At 42.2% G+C, this 23,068-nt stretch overlaps 2 protein-coding genes across 2 annotated transcripts in view; one reads left to right on the top strand and one right to left on the bottom strand.

Annotated features, from left to right (window-relative positions):
- apoc1 (apolipoprotein C-I) overlaps positions 1-23,068 on the bottom strand; it is a 123,500-nt gene that overhangs the window by 14,560 nt on the left and 85,872 nt on the right. The window lies entirely within an intron of this gene.
- Positions 80-1,476, top strand: LOC311024723 (uncharacterized protein). The gene is made up of 3 exons (XM_084027274.1): positions 80-129; positions 518-668; positions 745-1,476. The coding sequence occupies exons 1-3, from the start codon at positions 90-92 to the stop codon at positions 1,319-1,321; spliced, it is 768 nt and encodes a 255-aa protein (XP_083883400.1). The 5' UTR covers positions 80-89; the 3' UTR covers positions 1,322-1,476.

Genomic DNA, 23,068 nt, shown 5'->3' on the forward strand with positions numbered 1-23,068 from the left:
AAAAAATGTACGTGGTAAAATAATGTTTGTAATTCAGCTTGGAAGTTAACTAGATCATAAATGGGGTTATTTTCCAGCAAGACGCAGTCATGAAGATATTTGTTGTGCTCGCCGTTGCAGCGCTGTCTGGTAAGTAACCTTTTTTGTTTTTTGACTTTTTGACTTAGGGCTGCACGGTGGTGTCCCGGGTTTGATTCCCGGGTCGGCCCGGGTTCCTTCTGTGTGGAGTTTCCATGTTCTCCCCGTGTAAGCGTGGGTTCTCCCCGGGTTCTCCGGCTTCCTCCCACAGTCCAAAGACATGCAGGATGGGGATAAGTTAATTGGTGACTCTAAATTGCCCGTAGGTGTGAATGTGAGCGTGAATGGCGTCCTGTCCAGGGTGTACCCCGCCTTCGCCCAATGACAGCTGGGATCGGCTCCAGCCCCCCCGCGACCCTGAGTGCAGGATAAGTGGTAGACAATGGATGGATGGATGGACTTTTTGACTTACTTCACTGTTCTTGTGTCCATCCAACAGGTTGTCATGCCAACCTCTTCTACGCCGATGCGCCAAAGCCCCAGCTGGAAGTGCTTACTGATGCTTTCTGGGACTACATTGCCAAGGCCACCCAGACAGCTGATGACACCCTCCAGATGATCAGGAAATCTCAGTTTGGACAGGAAGTCAAGTAAGTGGACTGGTGACCACGGTGCCATGTGTCACACGGGGGTGATGGTCTAACCGTTGCTCTGTCTGTCCTGTAGTGCCCGTCTGGCCGACAGCACCGACTTAGCCAGCCAGTATGCAGTCACCCTGCAGGAGCAGCTCCCCCCAGCAGCCCAGGACCTGGTGACCAAGATCAGCGCAGAGGCTGATGTTCTGAGAAATGTGCTGACCCAGGAGCTGAGCGCCGCCAGGGAGAAGCTAGAGCCCTACACGGAGGACATGAAGGCCCAGATCCAGCAGAGGGTGGAGCAGCTCAAACAGGAGCTGACCCCCTACGCCGAATCCATGGACTCTGAGGCCCTGAGGGCCACCCTGATGCAGAAGAGCGAGGAGCTGAAGACAAACTTGGAGCAGAGTGTGAAGGACCTGCAGGCCCAGCTGGGGCCCTACACCGACGACCTGAAGCTGAAGGTGGACCAGCACCTGCAGACCTTCCAGGATAGCGTGGCTCCCATGACTGAGAAGGTCCAGATTGAGTTGAGTCAAAGAGCCAATGTGGTGAAACAAATGGTGGCCCCCTACGCTGAGGACCTGAGGGAAAAGCTGGACCCCTATGCCCAGGACCTCCAGGACCAGCTCATGTCCCTGTACCAATCATTTGTCAAAGGCAACTAAGTGAACCTCCACACCTGCTCCACTGGCCTTGTTTGGTCTGCCTCCATTTAAAGCATGGAACATCTGAATTAAACTGTAAATCAAATTAAACTAATATTTATTAGTAGGTGCAAAGCAAACTGCTGCACTCATCAACAAAAATGTAAATACAAAGTTTTTATTGTGTGTTTGAAACTGTAACTTTTTTCGTAATTTGTATAAGTTATCATAAATAAATAGATAAATCTGGAAAATATACATTTGTATTGACAGTCTTTGACACAATCACACGTTTTTTTAACCCTTTATTTTACAACCTCTGTTTTAGGGCAAAGTGCCATCCTGAAAGTACACAGCACTAACAAAGTAGGATTATTACTTAGAGGGACTACTATGGTCACAGACAGTGCTCTCTCTTTTTTCCCATTAGGAAAGTGGAGTCCCGTGTCTGAACATGTCCTGGCTCCAGGTTCCAGTTTTGTCTTCTTTATTCAGTATACTTGTCAGCGCTTGTCTGGAAACTGCACCTTTCCGGCGTCAACACTGTAATCGAGAAATGTGGATGACCGATGTGATGTGAGAACGAGTCATTTATGAATTCATCCCATTAGATTTTATATAAATGCTTTAAAATCAGATGCATTCTTATTAGGATCTATTTTAAACAAGTTTTTTTTATGTTGCTTTAAGAACCACAGAGTTATTTCTGTCATAAAAAAAAATAAATCTTATTGTTGTAAATAAACAACACAAAGCCTTATCCTACCTTTATTGACAGGACCGGCTTCGAAAGTGGAGGGTCAGAGTCCAATGACAATAACATAATTACGCTCACACACACACACACACACACACACACACAAACACACACACCCACAATGCATATTTGTTCCCTGGTTACATCAAAACACACTGCAGAAAACGTGGGTCTCTGTGGCCCTTGTGGGGCCAACTTTGTTATCGTTATCAGGATGCAGCGATGCTCTTCTAGGATGAACCCTAAACGTGCACTTGTTTTCTAAACTGTTAATCCGTAGAATTTAATCTGCCCTCATTGTAATTACGGCACTTTAAAAGTGCTACATTCGGTGGGTCACAAGCATTCAAACTGCTGCAAAGCTCGTCTGTGAGCCATTACAAATGCAAATCCAATCTCACATTTTCATGCTGAAGCCTGTTTTACACCTGATTAGCACTTGTGTGGGCACCAAGAAGAACTATTCACACCGCATTCTCAGTCAAAACAGCCAAAAGGTATTGTCGTTAATGCCTCGACGTCCACGACCACTTTCAGGAAGCCGGCTGAGAGAAGGCCCATGTTGTTTGAGGCACACAAGTCGCTTTGAACATGACCCGTCTCGCCTCAATCACTGCAGTGACAAACAGAGAGCCGGTCTTGTTTTGATGTAGATAAGAGGTTACTAGAGTGTCGCTGCTGGTCTTGATAAACAGATCGGTGCTTGTGGAGATGGAAAAGATGGCTGCCTCATGTCTGTGGGACATTGTAAATCCTAATGGGCTGTGTTGTTGGCTCCACTTTGTTGTTCCCTATCAGCTGGTCTGGTTTGAGTAAAAAAATAAATAAGTAAAGCAACAAAAATGTTCAGCGTTTAATCAACAGCTGGAGTCAGTTCAAGCAATCTCATTAGAAAGTGACTGAAGGGAATTACACAGGTTGGACTTGTGTCGTTATCTCTGCAGTGATTCAGCAGTTATCCTTTAATGGCGTTGGTGGAAAGTGACTATATACAGTATATTTAGTATCTATGCAGCCTTGTACTTCTTCTCTACTACATGTCAAAAGTAAATGTTGTCCTTTTTACTCTGCTGCATTTAATTTTACATGCTAAATATGTGATTTGTTTTGAAAATGTGTTATATTGTGTTGGAACAAAGTATCCAACATTATAAAGAAAATACTTTATTGATCCCAAAGGAAATTCAAGTTGAAGGAAATTCAAAATTCTACAACTTTAAAGCAATGCTATCATGTATTATTAATAATTATGATAATGATTATAATAAGGGGTGACAGCAGAGTGGACAAGTGACTAGTTTTACTCTTAATACTTCATGTTTTTGCTACTGCTTTAAGTAAAAAATGTGAATAAGTACGTCATATAGTACATGGAGTAATGGAGTATATTTACACAGCAATATTACTTTTACTGAAGTAAATGATTACAGACATTGCACCCCTGTGAAGTGTGTATGTGTGGGTAAGCAATGTTAACGTTACAAATGTAAGTTACCTTCAGACAGAAGCCAAATAATAGTTTAGTTTCAGTGATTCACCATTAAAGACTGGGACCAGATCCCTGTGTCAATAGAAAAGGCTACACTGCCACCCAGTGGTAAAACTGTAATAGAGCAGTCAAAGGGCTTGAGTCTGAAAAAAATATTTATTAGGGGTCAGGATCCTCAACCTGAGCAAGTCACAGCTGACATTTGGCAAGGGCTAGATCAAATAATGATAATAATAATAATACAATTTAAGGTTTTAGCTTCTTAATTTATGACTCTTCTTAATTTTTGACATATATACTTAATGGCCCCCTCACTATAAGGAGTAAAAGATTAGATAGATATTTTTGGATGGACTTGGCTTAAAATTGATTATCTTATCTGCACATAAAATTTTGATATATAATGTATATATATATATATATATATATATATATATATATATTATAATATTATATTATTATATGATATATCACTGGAATATTTGAAGAAAACGGGTCTTTAGATATTTCTTATACAGTAATATGTAACACCGATCGTTAAAAATTCATTTAAATTAAACGGCATGTTTCCAATGACTACTTTCACTTCACTTTCTATTTTAAATAGCTTTTGTATAGTTTATAATGTATGTTTAATGTATAATGTATGTTATTGCTACTGGATGCTTGAATTTCCTTCGGGATCAATAAAGTATCTATCTATCTATCTATCTATTTATCTAGATGCATTCTAGATGACCTCAGGTATCTTCTCACAAATTGATGGAATGGTTCACTGGAATATTTGAAGAAAACGTGTCTTTGGATATTTCTTATACAGTAATATGTGACACCGATCGTAAAAAATTAATTAAAATGTAACTGTCTGTTACCAATGACTAATTTCACTTCAGGTGCATTCTAGATGACTTCAGGTATCTTCTCACAAACTTACAGAAATGTTTGCTGTGGATTTTTTCAATAAAACGCCTTTGGATATATACTGTACAGTAAAATATTACATTTTCTTAAATTATTTAAAATTAAACCGTCTGTTTCCAATCACTAATTTCACTTCAGGTGCATCCTAGATGACCTCAGGTATCTTCTCCAGAAAAAAAAGCTGAATTTTTCACTGTGGAATATATCAGAATAAAATGCCTTTGGATATTTCCTGCACAGTCAAATATGACATCTTAAAAAATTAATTAAAATGTAACTGTCTGTTTCCAATGACTAATTTCACCCTAACCCTAACCCCCCCTAACCCTAACCCTAACCCGCTCTGCAGGAAGAGCGATTTGGTCCGCCAGCCGCTAGTGTCGCTGTAGAGCAAGTTACCCGTCTAGATACTCTCTTTGCACAGACACCGACGTCTACCTCTACCTGTTTGCGGAGTCAGAGCGAGGAGATTCAAGAAAATGGCGGCAAATATAAATCCAGCACCTTCGTGCTTAAAAGCGGAGTGTGGGAGCACTTTGGGTTTAAAAGGAAGAAGGAAAGTGACGACTTAGACAAAAGCATCGCGGTTTGCAAGGCTTGTAAGATACAGTTTGCACTGTTTCAATAAATGGAACTAATTTTCTTAACACATCTTTGATTCATTTTGTCCAGCATTTGCAAGCTGTAGACTCTCTGTCCAGTCAGACACATATTGTGTAATTTATGTTTTTTGTTTTCAGTTCAATTAATTCAATCCAAGTAAATGGAACACTCACAAGATGTCACCAAAATCACACTGTACCTTTTAAATCTTTCAGAAAATGATGTAAGTGTATCGAATTATATCAAATCGTATCGAATCATATCGTTGACTGAATATTGTGATATATATCATGTCGTGAGCTGAATATCGTATCATATCGTGAGATTAGTGTATCGCTACAGCCCTAATTGGACCCACTACACACACACTTAGTCCGACATTTTCTGCTATAAATCATTCATATAACCTCACCTGCTTCAAACATCACTAGTCACATGACCATGACATTTGCTTCATCAGTTTCCAAGCACATGTGAGCATATCAGGTGTCAGATTGCCATCACTAATTACCAACAAACTTACAATATACTGCTTTGGGACACACCTTTAATGAAAACATCACTTATCTCTACTGGATCTCCAAGACCATAGGCTGTTGATCCACGATCTCCTTCCTCCTCAGGGAAAACTTGCAGTCCATCTTCTGTCATCATCATAGTTTTCTGGATCATCAGGAACATAGACTTCTCCTCACTTTGGTGAAATGCACACAACTTGCACTGGATATATCACCTGAAATCAAAATCAGCTTTGTCATCTTTACGCTTTATTTGATCTACTTTATAGTGGACACATGTATTTTTCTTTTATGGAGATTGCAGCTTTAATGTGTCACTCTCTCACAAGTCTTTTGCAGGTGGAATGTCATTTGTAGGACAAGCGGGAAGTTGAGCCAAATGCTTTTTTCACATCTCTCTCTATCATTACATGTATAGACACAATTTTCCATTTTTCCCTGTATTTTTAGAATAAAGATTTCAAGTTCACCTACTGGTCTCTGTGGATTATTTGGATGTGGACATGAGGGAGCTCACTAAGAGCATCACATTTAGCCCTCTGAGACCCACAGAGAACTTTCCGTCTTGTCATACTTTTGTGTATTGCCTATAAAATTGTCATTTTTTAGAGTATCATCAAGTTATACACATCCCCAGAATCAGCACAACCTCAGCTAACTGTGTGTATCACTCAATAAATACTTATATACACTATAATAGGGGATTTTAGCCCATAAATTAAAAATAAATAAAAACGCACCTTAAATCTTTACACATTTTATTTAAAAAAGCACTGTAAACCATTATAACGAAAGAAAAGCTCAACATAGAAAGTTTAACACACTTGTTTGGATTGTTCTAGAAGTTATTTGAAGCTTCTAGCTGCTTTTGTCTATGAAATATGGATATTCTTTTGAGTAGTGTCCATGGGCGTTTTTTTTGCCAGCAATCGTCCTTTCCTCTCCCTGCCCTAAATATGTGTGTATATAATGTACTTCTTCTGTGCCATTTATGTATTTAACTTTCTCTAACACTACAGTAACTTTTTGACCGTTCTTTTTCCTCTGTGTCTCCCGTTTGGGCAAACACAACGACTCACGGCCAAGCGTAAATCCGGCTTTCCGATTGGCTGTAAAAGCCGCTACGGGAGCCAATAGGAGTGTCTGAGACATAAACGTAACTCTATACGTCACTAGCAAGATGGCGGATAAAAACAATGATCGATAAACATAAACAAAACGGAGAAATGCGCCGCGGAAACGAGGAGACATCTAGTCACATCTTTACAACTTTACGCATTCGTTTTGTTAATAAATCGCAGGGTACCGTTGTTTAGTCCCGTTTCTCTAGTTTAAGAGGAAATAACCCGCATTGTAAACCATTACGGAGTTATGACGCGCTAAAGAAAACATGTTTATTTGTAGCGTATACGCCACAATGGGTCTCAGAGGGTTAGGCTTTACCTACACAGCTTTTTAACCCATATTACAATTACAGTACTCATCAGGCGACATTTTGTAAAGAAAAAAAAGCCTGGTGAAATACTCGTCATACGTGATACATTTAGCTGCTAATGCGTACACCAAATCAGCATTACAATTACTGGCGGCTAGAAAGCCACTACGTCACCTTACAAAATAACTCATTATTCGCTGGGATGAGCCCCGTAGCCCGGTGACAGCGGGACGTGGCGCTAAACGAGTCCAGCGGAGCAACTAAGCGCTACACTGACATAACGGCATAACACTAAGCTAACGCCAAGAGGCTAACTGAACTCCAGAAACAGACGTGTGTCTGCAACAACTTCACAAACAGGCAGACTGCGCGGCGGAACAGAGAACGTTTATGTCCATAAGGCCCGGGGCTACGCTGTTCAGCTAGCGTCATGGCTAATATGACGCTAGCTGACCGGCTAATATGACGCTAGCTGACCGGTGACTGCACGCCAAGCTAAAACAATCATTAATTATTTTTAAAACAATTCAAAGTATATAAAATACTTCATTTTATGAATTACTAACCCGAAAAAGCATCCAAGAAGGAGGGACACCTCACACACGATTGTTGTGGCAAAGTCACGAAGTCACCCCTGAAAATTACTGGGTGTTTTGAAAATGTCCATGTTGGCCAGGCCGTGTTCCAATAGTAACATAATACATATTTACTGTGTACGTACTGCATACTGTCTAGTAAATCAACGAATCGGAATGCAGTTACTCAGACTGTCAAGTTGCGCAAAATACAATGACCGTTTCCGGTTCGGTCTACAAAATAAAACAAGAACATCGAAGACGGGAGGGGGGAAAAAAGAAACGACTAATCCTCTGACGGTTCACACGAAAGTAAACACGTCTAATGTCTCTCACGTAACACCGTGATTACATTTAAGGCCCGACCACCCGTTTCATGGAAATTAAAAATACAAACCATGATTATTATCATTACACTTCGTTACATATTTACAAATATTATTTAAATCAAATTACCATTGTTAAATTGGTTATTTTTAAGAGACACTCTTTATTGCGTGTAATCTGTCATTGTGATTTCACTGCCGTTTTACTCAAGTGCACTACTTTATTTTCACCACAGTGTGTCGCAAGTTTACAGGTCAAGGGCTCATGCAGCATCGTTGTGATTTGACTGCCGTTTTACTTACTGAGGTGCACTACTTTATTTTCACCACAGTGTGTCGCAAGTTTACAGGTCCAAGGGCTAATGCAGCATTGACTTCACAGTTCATTCCTGCATTGTGAAGACTGCTTTGTCTCAAAGAAATACGACAGAGAGGCTAAACATGGTTTCTTCTTCAGTCAACTTATTCCCCCGAGTTCAGCGCTGGTGAGGCTGCAAACCTCAACAGTTATGCTCCCACACTTTTTACTTTCTTCCTCTTACACCGGTGGTAAAAGTCACTGAAGGGTCTAAAAAATATCAGGAAATTATACAATTAAAGTAAACAACAGAACGATAATGATTTGTTTCCCTGTGAGTTTATTGTATCCACACAATAATTCCAACATACATTTTTTTCCCCTCAATTTTAAATTGAGAGTATGGTACAGTGGATACAAAGATGTAAAATAATCTCTTAATCATAAATACATTCACATAAAATGGTATTTATTTTATTATGGTTCAATGACATACAAGGAAATATGTGTTGACTGGGAACACGAAATATTTACAAGTATAATATTTAATATAATTTAATATAAGTTATTGAACCATAATAAAATACATAAAATTATTTTTTTTTACACATTAAATAAAAAAAAAAAAAAAAGCTCTTCTTTCCGGCTATGCGGGAACCTGGAGGACGCCTCTCACTGAAACGGAACACAGAAACAAACACAAATTAGTACTAGTCTATGGTAATCATGCAGAGTTTAAAAATGAAAAGTGGTATCGTACCCGACGACGCCATCTGAACAGCAGTCCTGGTCCTGGTCCACATTGGTGTGCTTCAGGATGCTCACTTTCTGGACCGTGTGGATCTCTTTCACCTCGGCATCAGCGGGCCAGGAACGTGAAGATGTGAAGTACAAAAAAACAATTTAGTTCATTATAACGGAAACAGAATCAAACTACCCCCTTCATCCAGTTAGGCTTCAAAGTGTCTCGTGCCTTATTTACTGAATCTCCATGTGGACAATAGATAGGTTTACATGACCAAAAAAAAGACATACCTTTGATATCTAGCTGAAACAAAGAAAAGTTATTGCACCAATACAGATCTAAGCTGATGATTCAGAAGTCGAAGACCTGTTGGGATATCAGTCGCTGCAGTGTTTGAAATGCTGGAGAAGTCGAGGTTTAAAAAAACATTCACTTGAAAGCAATTAGTTGCTGTGAATGTTTGACCCTTTGTATTAGCCAAATAGTTGATATACTTTGTTACTCATGTATTTATTTTGTCTCTTGTGCATAAATCATATATTGAGGTCGTCTTCAATGGCTTTAGCTTTAGTGAGTGAATGTGTTGTATTGTTTTTGTCCTGTGAGAAGATGCATCTCGAGGGGTTATCCTGTTCAAACCGTGTACTGTACTCCAGGATGTTATGAAGAGTGATCAGATGAATTGAAATTCATTGCAAAGCCCCCTTTTGCTCTGAAAATGCCACAGAAGGCCCAGCTGACCTCAGGTCAGCGATTCTCTCAGGGATACCGTGGTGATAGTGTTGATGAGGACAAGGCTGTCGTGCTGATTGAGTTCGAACAACGGAATGATGTGTGGCACTTTAAATCATTGTTCTTCCTCTGGTAACCATGGTAACCTGCAGTCATTGGGTTGCACAGAAAGGGCATCACAGGCCAGGATAGAGCTGCTGGTGAGTGCACCGTTTATCGGATCATCAAGAACTTCGAGGTTCAGTGGTTGTGAAGACGTCAGAGCGCCCAAGAAAGTCCAGCAAGCAGCAGGACCTGAAAGGTGATTCAGCTGCATGCACAGCAAAGTGAAGGCTTGTGGAGGATGACCTGGTGTCAAGAAGGGCAGCAAGGAAGCCACTTCTCTCCATGAAAACCATCAGACTGATATTCTGATAATAAGGTTCAGGGATTGTTCTGCTGAGGACGGGGTGAAGTAATGTTCTCCGATTGTTTAGGGCATCCAGGAGATACATATGCGAGTGAGAAAGAGATCAATAAACCAAGTGAATGATCGGTGGGCGTGGTGGCCACATTGGTATGAAACCAGTTTTTGTGAATTGCAGACTAGGAAATGGCGCTGTAATAAATTGGCAGCTGCAGCTGCCAACCAAAAAAAATAAAAAAAATAAAAAAATAATAAAAAAGGTACCTTGGCCATTGCACTGTCATGTGAGATGCTTGAGTGAAGGACCCATTGAATGTTTGCATGCCAGCCCTGTAAGCAGCTCTGTGGCTGCTTCACACCTTCCTATGAAACCAGGATTTGTGAATTTCCGTTTAAATCACGTTTTGTTGACCCAAACCGGCACGTCTGCCATTGTCATGTCAGATGTTTGTAAAAATGACCCATAGAGTTTTTGTTTGACACCTTTGTATGAAACCAGTATTTGTGAATTGCAGACCAGGAAATGGCACGGTAATAAATAGGCAGCTGCCAACCCAAGTAAAAATAAAACCACACATCCACATTCATACACAAGCACACAAAGACAGACGGGCGTGGTGGCCAGCCACACCCGCCTGTCTGTCTGGAAGCAGCTCTGTGGCTGCTGAGAAAGTCAGTCAGTCATCGGTGCACCGTTGGTCAGTCGAGTATTAGCACCAATGCTGCCAATAAAATAATCTGAAAAAACCTGACTATTAAAATATAGATATTAAAAAAAGGTCTCACCTTATCCACCCGGGAAAAGAAAAAAAGCAGTTTCACCAACACTGCGATGGACAAACCAGTCTGGAACGACTGTCATGAAAGAAAGACATTCAGATCTACAGAAAACAATTATTAAAAAAATACTACAGTTTTGTAAATCTAAACAGGATTTTAATAAATCCACCCATCGGTGATATGACTTATATTCTGATTATTGTGTATTAAATGTTTCAATCATATTTGGCAAACTAAATTTACCTACAATATTTATTAAATAAATACTATTTAATAGATTCAAAGGGTAGGCTCGTGGCCAACCCCAAAAAACCCACACAATTATTAAATAAAAAAATAAAAAGGACTTACCTTTTGTAGATCCACCCGGGAAAAGAAGAAAGTAGTTCCACCAACACTTAGACGACAAGTCTGGAACGCCCGTCATGAAAGAGAGAGAGAGAGACATGCAGGTGTTTTTTTTTTTTGTAAACTGAATTTATCCACAATATTTATTAAATAAATAATATTTTATATATTTAATGGGCAGGCTCTGTGGCCAACCCAAAACCCCCACACAATTATTATATAAATAAAATAGGACTTACCTTCAGTCGATCCACCCAGGAAAAGAAGAAAGTAGTCCCACCAACACTTGGATGGACAGACGAGTCTGGAACGCCCGTCATGAAGGAGAGAGAGAGAGCGAGAGAGACATGCAGGTGTTTTTAAACTTCTCTATAACAACATAACTCATTGAACCTAATCCAAATGTATATACAATATTTATTAATATATAAAAAAAAAAGTATACTTACCTTCAGTCGATCCACCCAGGAAAAGAAGAAAGTAGTTCCACCAACACTTAGACGACAAGTCTGGAACGCCCGTCATGAAAGAGAGAGAGACATGCAGGTGTTTTTTTTTTTTTGTAAACTGAATTTATCCACAATATTTATTAAATAAATAATATTTTATATATTTAATGGGCAGGCTCTGTGGCCAACCCAAAACCCCCACACAATTAAATAAAATAGGACTTACCTTCTGTAGATCCACCCAGGAAAAGAAGAAAGTAGTCCCACCAACACTTGGATGGACAGACGAGTCTGGAACGCCCGTCATGAAAGAGAGAGAGAGCGAGAGAGACATGCAGATCGACAGAAAAAAGGTTATTGCATCAACATGGCACGGCGGCCATGCTGGACAGACATGACACGGCCGCCATGCCCGGCGGCGACACGGCCGCCATGCCCAGCAGAGACACGACCGCCATGCTGGACAGACATGCTAGACAGACATAGCTCCGGCCATGTCCTGGAATGACGCGGCTGCTGTGTCGGAGAGGACAGACCAATGAATGCCAAAAACACTTCAGGCACCCAACGATTGTATTAAAACGGTCATTATTAGATTAAATTAAACTATTTTGGATTTAATTAACTTTAAATTAATTCCTTTATTATACAGTTTATGTGCTACATTTATTATAATTATAATATTATATTGTGTGGAAAAGAATTGACACAGCAGCCATGTCGGAGAGGACAGCTAGATTTGGAGGCTCGGCAGCCAGCCAAACCAAAAAAAGGGGGGTCTTACCTTATGTGGCGCCACCTGTGGAGAAAATCCCTACACTGATCGCACACATTTGCCTGCCAACAGCCCTACGTCACCAAGGGGCGTCCACTCATGAAAACTCAAGGACAGTCGTATGGAGGAAACAGGGCAACAGAAACCATCGGACTGAAAACCCAACCCATGTTCAGACTCCACCCCATTGTGACCGACTTGTGAAAACGCTGTAGACACCAAAGAGCCTCTACCTATGATGGAACATTCCAAGCCTCCAAATTCACTAGTCATCGGATGCTGAAGGTTTTGGTCGCCCTCCGATACCTTGTCCGAACGCCCACCGATACCTTCTCCGACCGCCCTCCGATACCTTCTCCGACCGCCCTCCGATACCTTCTCCGAACGCCCTCCGAAGCTGTCACTAACGTTAGCATAGCAGCTGTAGCTAGCCTGCGTTTAAACAATCTGCTTCAACCCTAGTAGGCAGCAAAACTCCGACACCTCAGTACGAAACCCGTAGTTGTGAATTAATGGGGAAAACTCACAGTACGATGTACTGCACTGCAGGAAAGGCACGGTGGCCATGAAGATCTATAACTTTTGTTAGTGACATCACCTGTAAGAAAAAAGGTATCTATTTAAAGTCATTAGTGACTTAATTTGAGATAAGGATTATAGAATATATCTATACTTATCTATGTAACTAAAATGTATTTGAGATAAAGATACATATTTTGTAGGCATAATATATCTATATTTATTGTTTACCTATGCAATTAAGAAATTAATCTGAGATACCTTAGATGAATCTACATAATTTTAAATTAATCCACTGATTAGTCAGCGATATCACCATATCGCTGGAAGGAAGAAAAGGAAAGTACAAGCCGCCATGCTGATATGCAACAAAAAAAACAATCGTTTTTAAATGTAGACTTACCTGACATCACACCACCTAGGAGAAAACCACAATTAAAATTAGAGCATTTAGCACCACCTGGGGGAAAAATAAGTTAGTACACCAACATGGCACGGCGGCCATGTTGGGCAAATACGGACAGCGACGGTGGCGATGCGAGTGAGTTAGTGGGTCAGAGAGGTAGTGAGTGATGAACGGAGCGATAACTAAGAGCCAATCAGCTCGTCTCAAACGCACCTAATACAGAAATGGCACAAAGGCCGACAGTGATGTCATGTCAGATGTTGGAGTGAAGGGTGTATTTTAATTAACTTTTGTGTGTGATATCACATATATTCTTATTATTTCTAAGAATTCCTTTAAAGTTTAACTAAAGTATCAATTTAGTTTTTAATTAATACACCTGTCTGTGATATCACTTATTTTGATAATGTATATGTTGTCTTGTTTATCATCGTTTAAATGAATTACAATTCAATTTAAATTAAATTTAAAATTAAATATATTATATATAATAATAAATATATTTTACTTCTACAAAGTTTGGAGTTATGTACCTGAATGTTTATGTGATGATGCAACTTGATTTGAGATAAAGATGGAAGGTTAGACAAAATACACAGCAGATATATCAACAACCAAATACACCACACAATTCAAAGGACATATGTAGGAAAACAAGTTATTGAACAAACACCGAGACGGACGGAACGGTCGGGCGATGTGAGCGAGTGAGTGAAACAGAGGGAGGGGTGGGTGAGGGGGTGACAGAGTGGTAAGAACGCGTAAGAGTTAGTGAGTGTTAAACGGACGGCTAAATCAGCGTTCACCTGGGGAAAAAGGTTAGTGCACAAACAATACATTTTGGCATGGCGGCAATGATAGAGAGAGAGGGAGAGACAAGCAGGCAGATCGATACTGTGATCTCCCCAAGCAATTCACAGTTTCCATTCTGAGGGTGTCAGACATACTACGTGCTATCAAAGCATGCCAGCTACAGCCGTGCCAACGCCAGCACATGGTACCTTCAGTCACCTTTGAACCTTGTGAACCCTTTGGCTCAGAAGCCCATTTAAGTGGCCAAGACCCAGTGGCTCTTGCAACGCCGAGGAATCACAAGCCACAACAGGGTTTTATCATTCCGTGGGTTAAAGTCATGGAGTACGACCCATCTGCCACCTCGGAATCCCCCTACCCAGGCATGACCTGCCCTCGCAGCAACATAAGCAACGCAGCTACATGAGAAACGCAACTAATGAGCAATGCAACACCATCGGCAAACCCCTGCTTCATGGCCAATTCCGTGCTCCATTCGCAACCCAGCTCTACTCGCAACCCAGGCTCCATTCGCAACCCCAACTCCAATCGGCAACCCGTGCTCCATTCGCAACCCAGCTCCATGGCCAACTCAAGAAGCAACGCAAAATCATGAGCAATACACCTCAGTGACGTAGGACCCTCAACAAAGCAATGCTGCAACCATCTCACCTGACTACTCTGCATTTAATTACCAACTATACCACTGTGGTCTATGGACAACATGTCCACAAAGATTATTAACATTACGTTTAAAACAGAATTACTATATTCTAGCTGGAAATTTAGCATAGCATTGACATGTGGTGGCTAAGCTATGAGGCTACAAATAAAACAGGAGCAGAAATCCAAGTAAATCATCCTAAAACTGGTCTAAAACAGCACTATTTAGATATATTCGATATATTATTTAAATACACAGACAGTCTGGTACAACCCGTGTCGCACCAAACAAACCTAAGTAACACTGAAGCTACAAGGCCCACATGGCCAAGCACAAACCAACAACCAATACCACCTTTAAGCTACATGGCTACCGACAGTTCAGTAGATCACAGCATCAAACCAAACCAACGGCCAAATTTAACACAAAAAACACCAGAGATTATAAACCAAACTGCTAATTTAACACCAAAACCACCAGAGATTATAAACCAAACTGCTAATTTAACACCAAAACCACCAGAGATTATAAACCAAACTGCTAATTTAACACCAAAACCACCACAGTCAATAAACCCAACAACTAATGCAACCTAAAAATGACCAACACCAGTCAAAAACTCCAATACTACCTTCAAGCTCCTGACTGTCACAAACCAAACAGCCAATTGAAGGCCAAACCACCAGAGAAACACACACCAAACAACTGATGCAAGCTACAAAACACCAACACCAGCCACGAAAATGGCATCAAACCAAACAAACAGCCAATTGAAGGCCAAACCACCAGAGAAAACACACCAAACAACTGATGCAAGCTACAAAACACCAACACCAGCCACAAAAATGGCATCAAACCAAACAAACAGCCAATTGAAGGCCAAAATCACCACAGAAAACAACGCAGACTCGAGCTAACGCAGACTCGAGCTGCGGCCTCCTCACCTCCGAGAGAAAGACAGAACGACAGAGAAGTCACCTTTTATACTTAACGAGCATGCGGAAATTAGAAAATGTCCACTTCTGGGACAAAGTCACCGTGATTGGATAACCTGCTGCTCAGTGGGCGGGACTAAAAAAAACCCAGCCAATGAAATCATCAAAAACACTCCACTGCATGAAAAGTCGGATTTTCGTCCCTGTAAACGCCCGAAAATATCCCTAATTTTCGGGAGTTAACGACAATTTACAGGCTGCGAACGCCGCGTTCGTCTGTGCCGAAAATTGTCGGAAACGAACCACAGCGAAGGCTCTAATTAGCATATGAATAGCGGCGAAACCCCGCCTGGCCAGAGATGGCTTGAATATCCTCACTCAGGATTGGATGAAACCACTAGTTTTAAACAAGTATAATCACTCGTGATTGGTTGGCAGATCTGGTCATTATAAATGTAAACCCCACCCCCGTTGGCAGATGTGTTACTATTGGTCACACTGGGTCTTTTAAACAAGAATAATCACTAGTGATTGGTTAGCAGATCTATCACTATATATATTGTTACGACCGGCTCAAAGTCACAACACATTGAGGGACACCAGGCTAGTTGTAATGCAAAAGGATAACATTTATTTACAAGACAAAAGAGGGATCACACAAACAAAGGCTGGGATCTTGTGCCAGGGAGCAGAGAGAGAAGGGGCGGAGGAAGGATCCACTTATATAGGCCGCACCCACAGCTTCATGCAGGTGCCCTCAATCAGCCTTCAGGAAACTGCACCTTGAACACAGACACATGACAGACGCACATGCAAAAGGGATGGAAAGAATATACAATGACACGTAACACCCCTTCCCTTAAGGTGACAGCCATGATGTCAGCATCGACATCTTATGACACTCGTGAGAGGGCATCGGCCACGACATTATCACACCCCTTCTTGTGCCGAATCTCTATATTAAAGTTCTGGGCCATAAGAGCCCACCGCATGAGTCGTTGGTTGTTATTGTACATGCGGTTTAAGAAAACAAGAGGGTTGTGATCAGTGAAAACCAACACTGGCTGTGGTGTTGAGCCAACATAGGCCTCAAAATGTTGAAGGGCTCAGAGCATGGCTAAAGCCTCTTTTTCGATGGTGCTATACCTACATTGGGCTGGGGAGAACTTCTTGGAAAAGTAGCAAACGGGATGATCGATACCCGAAGAATCCTCCTGCAGCAATACAGCACCAGCACCAGTCCCGCTTGCGTCAACCTCCAACTTAAACGGCACTGCAAAATCAGGAGCCAACAACACTGGAGAAGAGCTGAGAAGAGCTTTTACGGACTGAAAAGCCAGCTCACACTTGGTGTCCCAAAACAAATCCTTTGTGGGGCTAAGGAGGTCAGTCAAAGGAGACACAATGGCAGCAAAGTTACGGCAGAACCCTCTATAATAGCCAGCTAGTCCAAGAAAGCGACGCAGTTCCCGCTTAGTGGTGGGAACAGGGAACTCAGTGATAGCTGTTATTTTGGCATCTACTGGCTGAACTTGACCCTGACCAACATTCTTGCCAAGATAAGTGATGGTGGCCTTGGCAAACTCACATTTTGCCAGATTCAGGGTAAGGGAAGCATCTTGCAGGCACTGAAACACAACAGACAGGGTTTCAACATGGGACTGCCAGTCAGCAGAAAAGACTACCACGTCATCAAGGTAGGCCTCACAGTTTGCCACACCAGACAACACCATATGCATAAGTCGCTGAAAGGTGGCAGGGGCATTATGCATACCAAAGGCCATGACGGTATACTGCATGAAACTGTCCGGTGTCACAAATGCAGAGATCTCAGAAGCACGTGATGTTAAAGGTACCTGCCAGTAGCCCTTTAGCAGGTCTAACTTGGTGACGTAGCGAGCAGCTCCAACTCTATCAATGCAATCCTCCACGCGAGGAAGAGGAAAAGAATCAGGTTTAGTTACAGCATTGGCCTTCCTGAAATCAGTACAAAAACGTGGTGTTCCATCAGACTTTGGTATTAATAAACATGGAGAGCTCCAGGCGCTAGAGCTGGGAACAGCCAGGCCATGCTGTTGCAAATACTCAACCTCTTTCTGCATTTGAGCTCTTTTTGTGGGATTCACACGATAGGCATGCTGCTTAATCGGAAGACAGTCACCAACATCAATGTCATGCTGCAACACTGTGGTTTGGGTCGGTACATCTGAGAACAGGGTGTGATTACTTTCAATTAATCTGAGAATGTCATACTTATCTGTCCCAGAAAGATGAGACAGGTAATTCTCCAAATCAGCCAACACTTGGGAATTCGGCAGCCGAGCACACAGAACAGGAGCATCTTGCATCGCTAGGTCATCATCCTGAGGAGAGTAGCATGGCAACACTGCTGTTAAAGCTACAGGCAACACCCTAGCTGGAGGGGAGAGAGTGGTTTCACTGGACCTGACAACATAGGGCTTGAGCATGTTCACATGACATACGCGAGTCTTTCGTCTCCTATCAGGAGTACGAATGACATAATCCGTTTCAGTTAGTTTTTTTTCGATCACATACGGGCCTGTGAACTTAGCTTGCAGCACCGAGCCAGGAATAGGAAGAAAAACCAACACAGACTCTCCAGGTTTAAAACTGCGTTCAATAGCACTCTTGTCAAAGTGAGCCTTCATTTTACGTTGGGAGCTAGACAGTGCCTCTTTCGCTACCTCACAGGCATGATGAAGACGCTCTCTGAAAGAACTGACATAGTCCAGTACGTTTTCACTAGGAGTAGCAACCCCAGTCATCTGCTCACGCAACAACTTCAGCGGGCCACGAACTGTGTGGCCAAATACCAGTTCTGCAGGGCTGAAACCCAATGACTCCTGAACAGTCTCTCGAGCAGCAAAAAGCAGGAATGGTATACCCTCATCCCATTCCTTACCCGTTTCAAGACAATAAACACGCAACATAGTCTTAAGGGTTTGGTGGAAGCGCTCTAGTGCCCCCTGGCTCTCTGGGTGGTAGGCGCTAGAGACCTGATGTTTCACAGCCAGCACTTCTAACACCTGAGCAAACACCTTAGACATAAAATTGCTACCTTGGTCTGTTTGAATGACCTTTGGCAACCCAAAAGTGGTACAGAACTTCATCAGTTCTTTCACTACCACCTTGGCTTTGAGGGAACGCAGTGGAATTGCCTCTGGATACCGAGTTGCAGCACACATTAAAGTCAAGAGAAACTGGTGACCAGATTTTGACTTTGGCAACGGGCCAACACAATCAATGATGAGTCTCTCAAATGGTTCACCCATCACAGGTATAGGATGAAGTGGAGCCTGTGGGATCACTTGGTTTGGTTTCCCAACCAACTGACATGTATGACATGAGTGGCAGTATTTTGAAACATCACTTTTCAAACCCGGCCAGAAGAAATGCTTCAATATACGATAGTAAGTTTTAGCTATCCCTAGATGACCAGACAACACATTATCATGAGCTAAGCTCAATATCTGTGCACGGTAACCAGCAGGGACAACAATCTGATATGCAGTATTACCCCCACTGTCATCTGCTAAAGGAGCCCACTTACGCATGAGGATACCATCCTCCCAATAGTAAGCCATTTGAGAGGCAACAATCTCATCTTTAGGCAACACTGCTGCTACACACTTAGCCAAGGAAAGATCAGCCTTCTGTGCCTCTATCAGCTGCCCCCTGCCAACCTTTAACAGAGTCTCAGACTCATCAGAAAAGGTGACAGGACTGGACAACGTAACCTCAAAAGTCTCAGCTACAGTTACCTCAGAAGCAGCAGATGGACTAGCAGATACAGTCTTGACAGTCTCTTCACCTGGGGCAATAAACGTATCTGAAAGGTCAACCACATCCTCAACCTTACGTGACTGAGCCCGAGTTACAACACAAGCAGGAAACACTTTTGGCATCTGAGACAACTGATCACCTTGGTTAACAGACCTAGAGCCAACTGGGTTGTTCACAACAATGGGCGTAGGGAACACCTCCCCACCAGCCAAATCATTACCCAGAATCATGTCCACTCCTTCTACAGGAAGTTCAGGGCGAATAGCCACTGCCACAGGGCCTGTAACCAAGCCAGACTGTAAGTACACAACATGCAATGGGGCTTCAAGCCAAGTCATTCCACATCCCCGCACTAAAGCATTTTCACCGGTAGAGGTTTCTTCAGAGAGGGGCAATACTCCCTCCACCAACAACGACTGAGCGGCTGCTGTATCTCTTAATATACGAACTGTGACAAACTTTTCCGACTCAGAGGTGGCTACCAACCCCTCCATGCGGAAAGGTGCAAAGAGATCAGGCTCAGTACTGTCCTCACTGAACTCACTCAGACCTTTTCCCACCCCAGGCCGGTTTTCAGTGAACTGACTGAGACCATCTTCTCTACCTGGCAGACGTGACACTGAAGCTAGCAATGCAACTGGCTTAGCAGCCTTCTGCTTTTTACTGAGAGCATGACAGTCAGCTATAACATGACCAGGCTTTTTACAAAAAAAACAAACTCTCTCAGAATTTCCAGAGCCAGAACTAACAGGCTTTGTAGTAAAAACTGAAGAACCAGAACCATTACTGCCAGCTTTAAAACGATGAGGACGAGGAGAAGCATGGGTCTTAGCCTCACAAAGTTTATCATTAAAGACCACTTTATGAGCCAGGACATATTCGTCAGCAAGCACAGCGGCATCCCCAACTTCAGACACACGCTGTTCACTCAGATAGGTTGCAACTGCCCCAGGAACACAGTTTTTAAATTCTTCCAGGAGTATTAACTCACGAAGTTGCTCTTTAGTTTCAACTTTTTGAGATGTGCACCACCTATTGAACAGAATGTCTTTCTCTCTGGCAAATTCCCCAAATGTCTGCTTGTCAACCTTACGACAACCTCTAAATCGCTGCCGATAGGCCTCTGGGACCAGCTCATAGGCCCGCAAGATGGCTGCTTTAACAATTTCATAGTCAGCACTTTGGGTGAGTGTTAATGAAGAATATACCTCCTGTGCTTTACCTGTTACGACACACTGCAGCAACAATGTCCAGACATCTTTTGGCCATTCAAATGTGGTGGCTACACGCTCAAAATGGGAAAAGTATTTCTCCACCTCCTTCTCAGAAAAATAAGGAACTAAACTAATGTTCCTCCCAACATCAAACCGAGGAGAAGCAGAAGATGCATGAGAACTGGCACCCTGAGCCTGTGTCTCCACTGACCTCAGCTCCAATTCCTTCATTTTCTCCTCATGTACCAGCCGTAACCTCTCCATTTCCAACTTCGTGCATACATATATATATACACACATATATATATATGTTTATATATGTATATATATATATATATATATATGTATATATATACATATATATATATATATATATATATATATATATATATATATATATATACACACACACATATTTATTTTTATTTATTTATATATTTATAAATATAAATATGAATGAATTTATTGAGGAAAGGAAAAATTGCCAGGAGGAAGTATTCAAAGAAAGAGCTTTATTGACAACACAACTGTACAAATTTGCCCACACAACAAACAAATGAACTGGCGACATTCTGTCCGAATTTGGTCAATTTTACAGCCGCCTTCGGTGCGTGGCCCTGTACTTGGGAGTCTTCTCTAATCGCGACTGTAGAGTCGCACAGAGCTCGGTGAGCTCCTGGCTACGAGAGGATGGAGGTCACACAATCCATCCAGACACCCCGCCAACGACGCCGTCCTCCTCATCAGACATCATGTCTGTGGTGGCGCACTTCCAACGGTCCGCCTCATCGCCAGCAAGCACACTCCGTCTCGCTTCCAGCAGCTGTAAAACAATCAATAAAGACAATCAGTACTGCGCGATGCACTGCGCATGAACACAACACATCTATTAATGCACCTGAAAATAGGTTTAGGTAGGTTTGGTCACATTGACCAAAAACGGATCTAATAAATCTAATAAGTCTTACCCTCTTTCTCCTGGAACGACTCCGGGCTGACGTCTTCACAGCTTCCGCCTGCGATGCGAGATCAGGCTGTGTGTGTCTGAAGCTCCTGCGTACCGTTTCATAGTATGTCTTACAGGCAGCTGGAAAACAATTAAATGAGTGGTATGAATAAGAAAACTTAAGTCACAGTAAAATTAAAACAAGGAAGAAGAAAACAGTAAAAGTTACTTACACACAATGGCGTCACTATCAGCGTCATAGAAATCCGGACTTGCGGACAAAGCTCCGAGCAAGTAAGAGGTCACAGCTTCGTTATGAGGCGAGGTTCGTCTGTGAAAACAAGATGAACAGTTAAGATCGGTATCTACTGTTAACGCATCTATTTCCTTATACAGCAGAATGAAAGCATATTCTTTAAATCGTACCCTTGCTCCGGTTCGTAGCGCCTACAATTCGTCTCCGAGTTGTGAAGACGGCGTACTGCTTCCTGTAAAAGACCCAACAACATACACTCAACAAAGCAACTTAACGTTACGCTGGTTCCTCTCTCTTGTTCTTTTACAAGGCTACTATGCTACTTTTAGCTTGGACTATTAGCTTTTAAGCTACTTTTAGCTTGGGCTTGCTTTGCTAATTTTAGCTTAGCTAGCAGTCACCGAACATATTCTTACCGCAATCATCCTGAGAGTCTTCAGCAGTCCTGGGACATCCTGAGAGTCTCCAGCAGTCCTGGATATAAGAATTGTAACATTTAAACCACATTTTCTTAAGTGAAGCCTCTCAGAGCAGCATCCCTCCTGCCGGTGAACGTGAACGTCTCCTCCTGGTTCCCCCCACTGAATGAGGCGCCCGGTGTCTGCATCTGTCCCTTTAACGGACAACGGTGCACGGCGTTATTATCACCGTTAGTAAATATATAACCACGGTTTAACATAAGCACTATATTATTAGTTAACGTCGGTAAAAACGGCACATTTTCCGCTTCGCTTGCGCTCGCTAACCTCTATGGTAAATTAGCGTCAGTAGGCTAGCCGGCTGCCAGGACCTTCGATTCGTAACGTTAACGTACAATGCCAACAACAATTAAGTAACGTTCATTATCAATACGATTTAAAAGTGAGCTGGAAACATAAAAGTCATGTTACAGTATACTTACATGTGTACGCGGTTTGTGTCGGGCTGTCGCCAGAATCACCGCAGTCGTCCGCCATTATCCAAAACTTGTGAAGTCAGACGAGCCGCAATGCATTTTGGGAAGTTGAGTAGATTTAGCAAGGTCCGCTGTATACTCTGAAATTCTTGCCAATGCAGTATACATCCGGGCATTTCT

The sequence above is a fragment of the Eutrigla gurnardus genome, assembly GCF_963514095.1.
Source record: "Eutrigla gurnardus genome assembly, chromosome: 14".
NCBI classification, from domain to species: domain Eukaryota; kingdom Metazoa; phylum Chordata; class Actinopteri; order Perciformes; family Triglidae; genus Eutrigla; species Eutrigla gurnardus.

Coding starts and splice junctions, on each gene's coding strand:
- LOC311024723 (XM_084027274.1), top strand. CDS start 90: ATGAAGATATTTGTTGTGCTCGCCGTTGCAGCGCTGTCTG. Junction 130..517: donor CGCCGTTGCAGCGCTGTCTG/GTAAGTAACCTT, acceptor TCCATCCAACAG/GTTGTCATGCCAACCTCTTC. Junction 669..744: donor CAGTTTGGACAGGAAGTCAA/GTAAGTGGACTG, acceptor TCTGTCCTGTAG/TGCCCGTCTGGCCGACAGCA.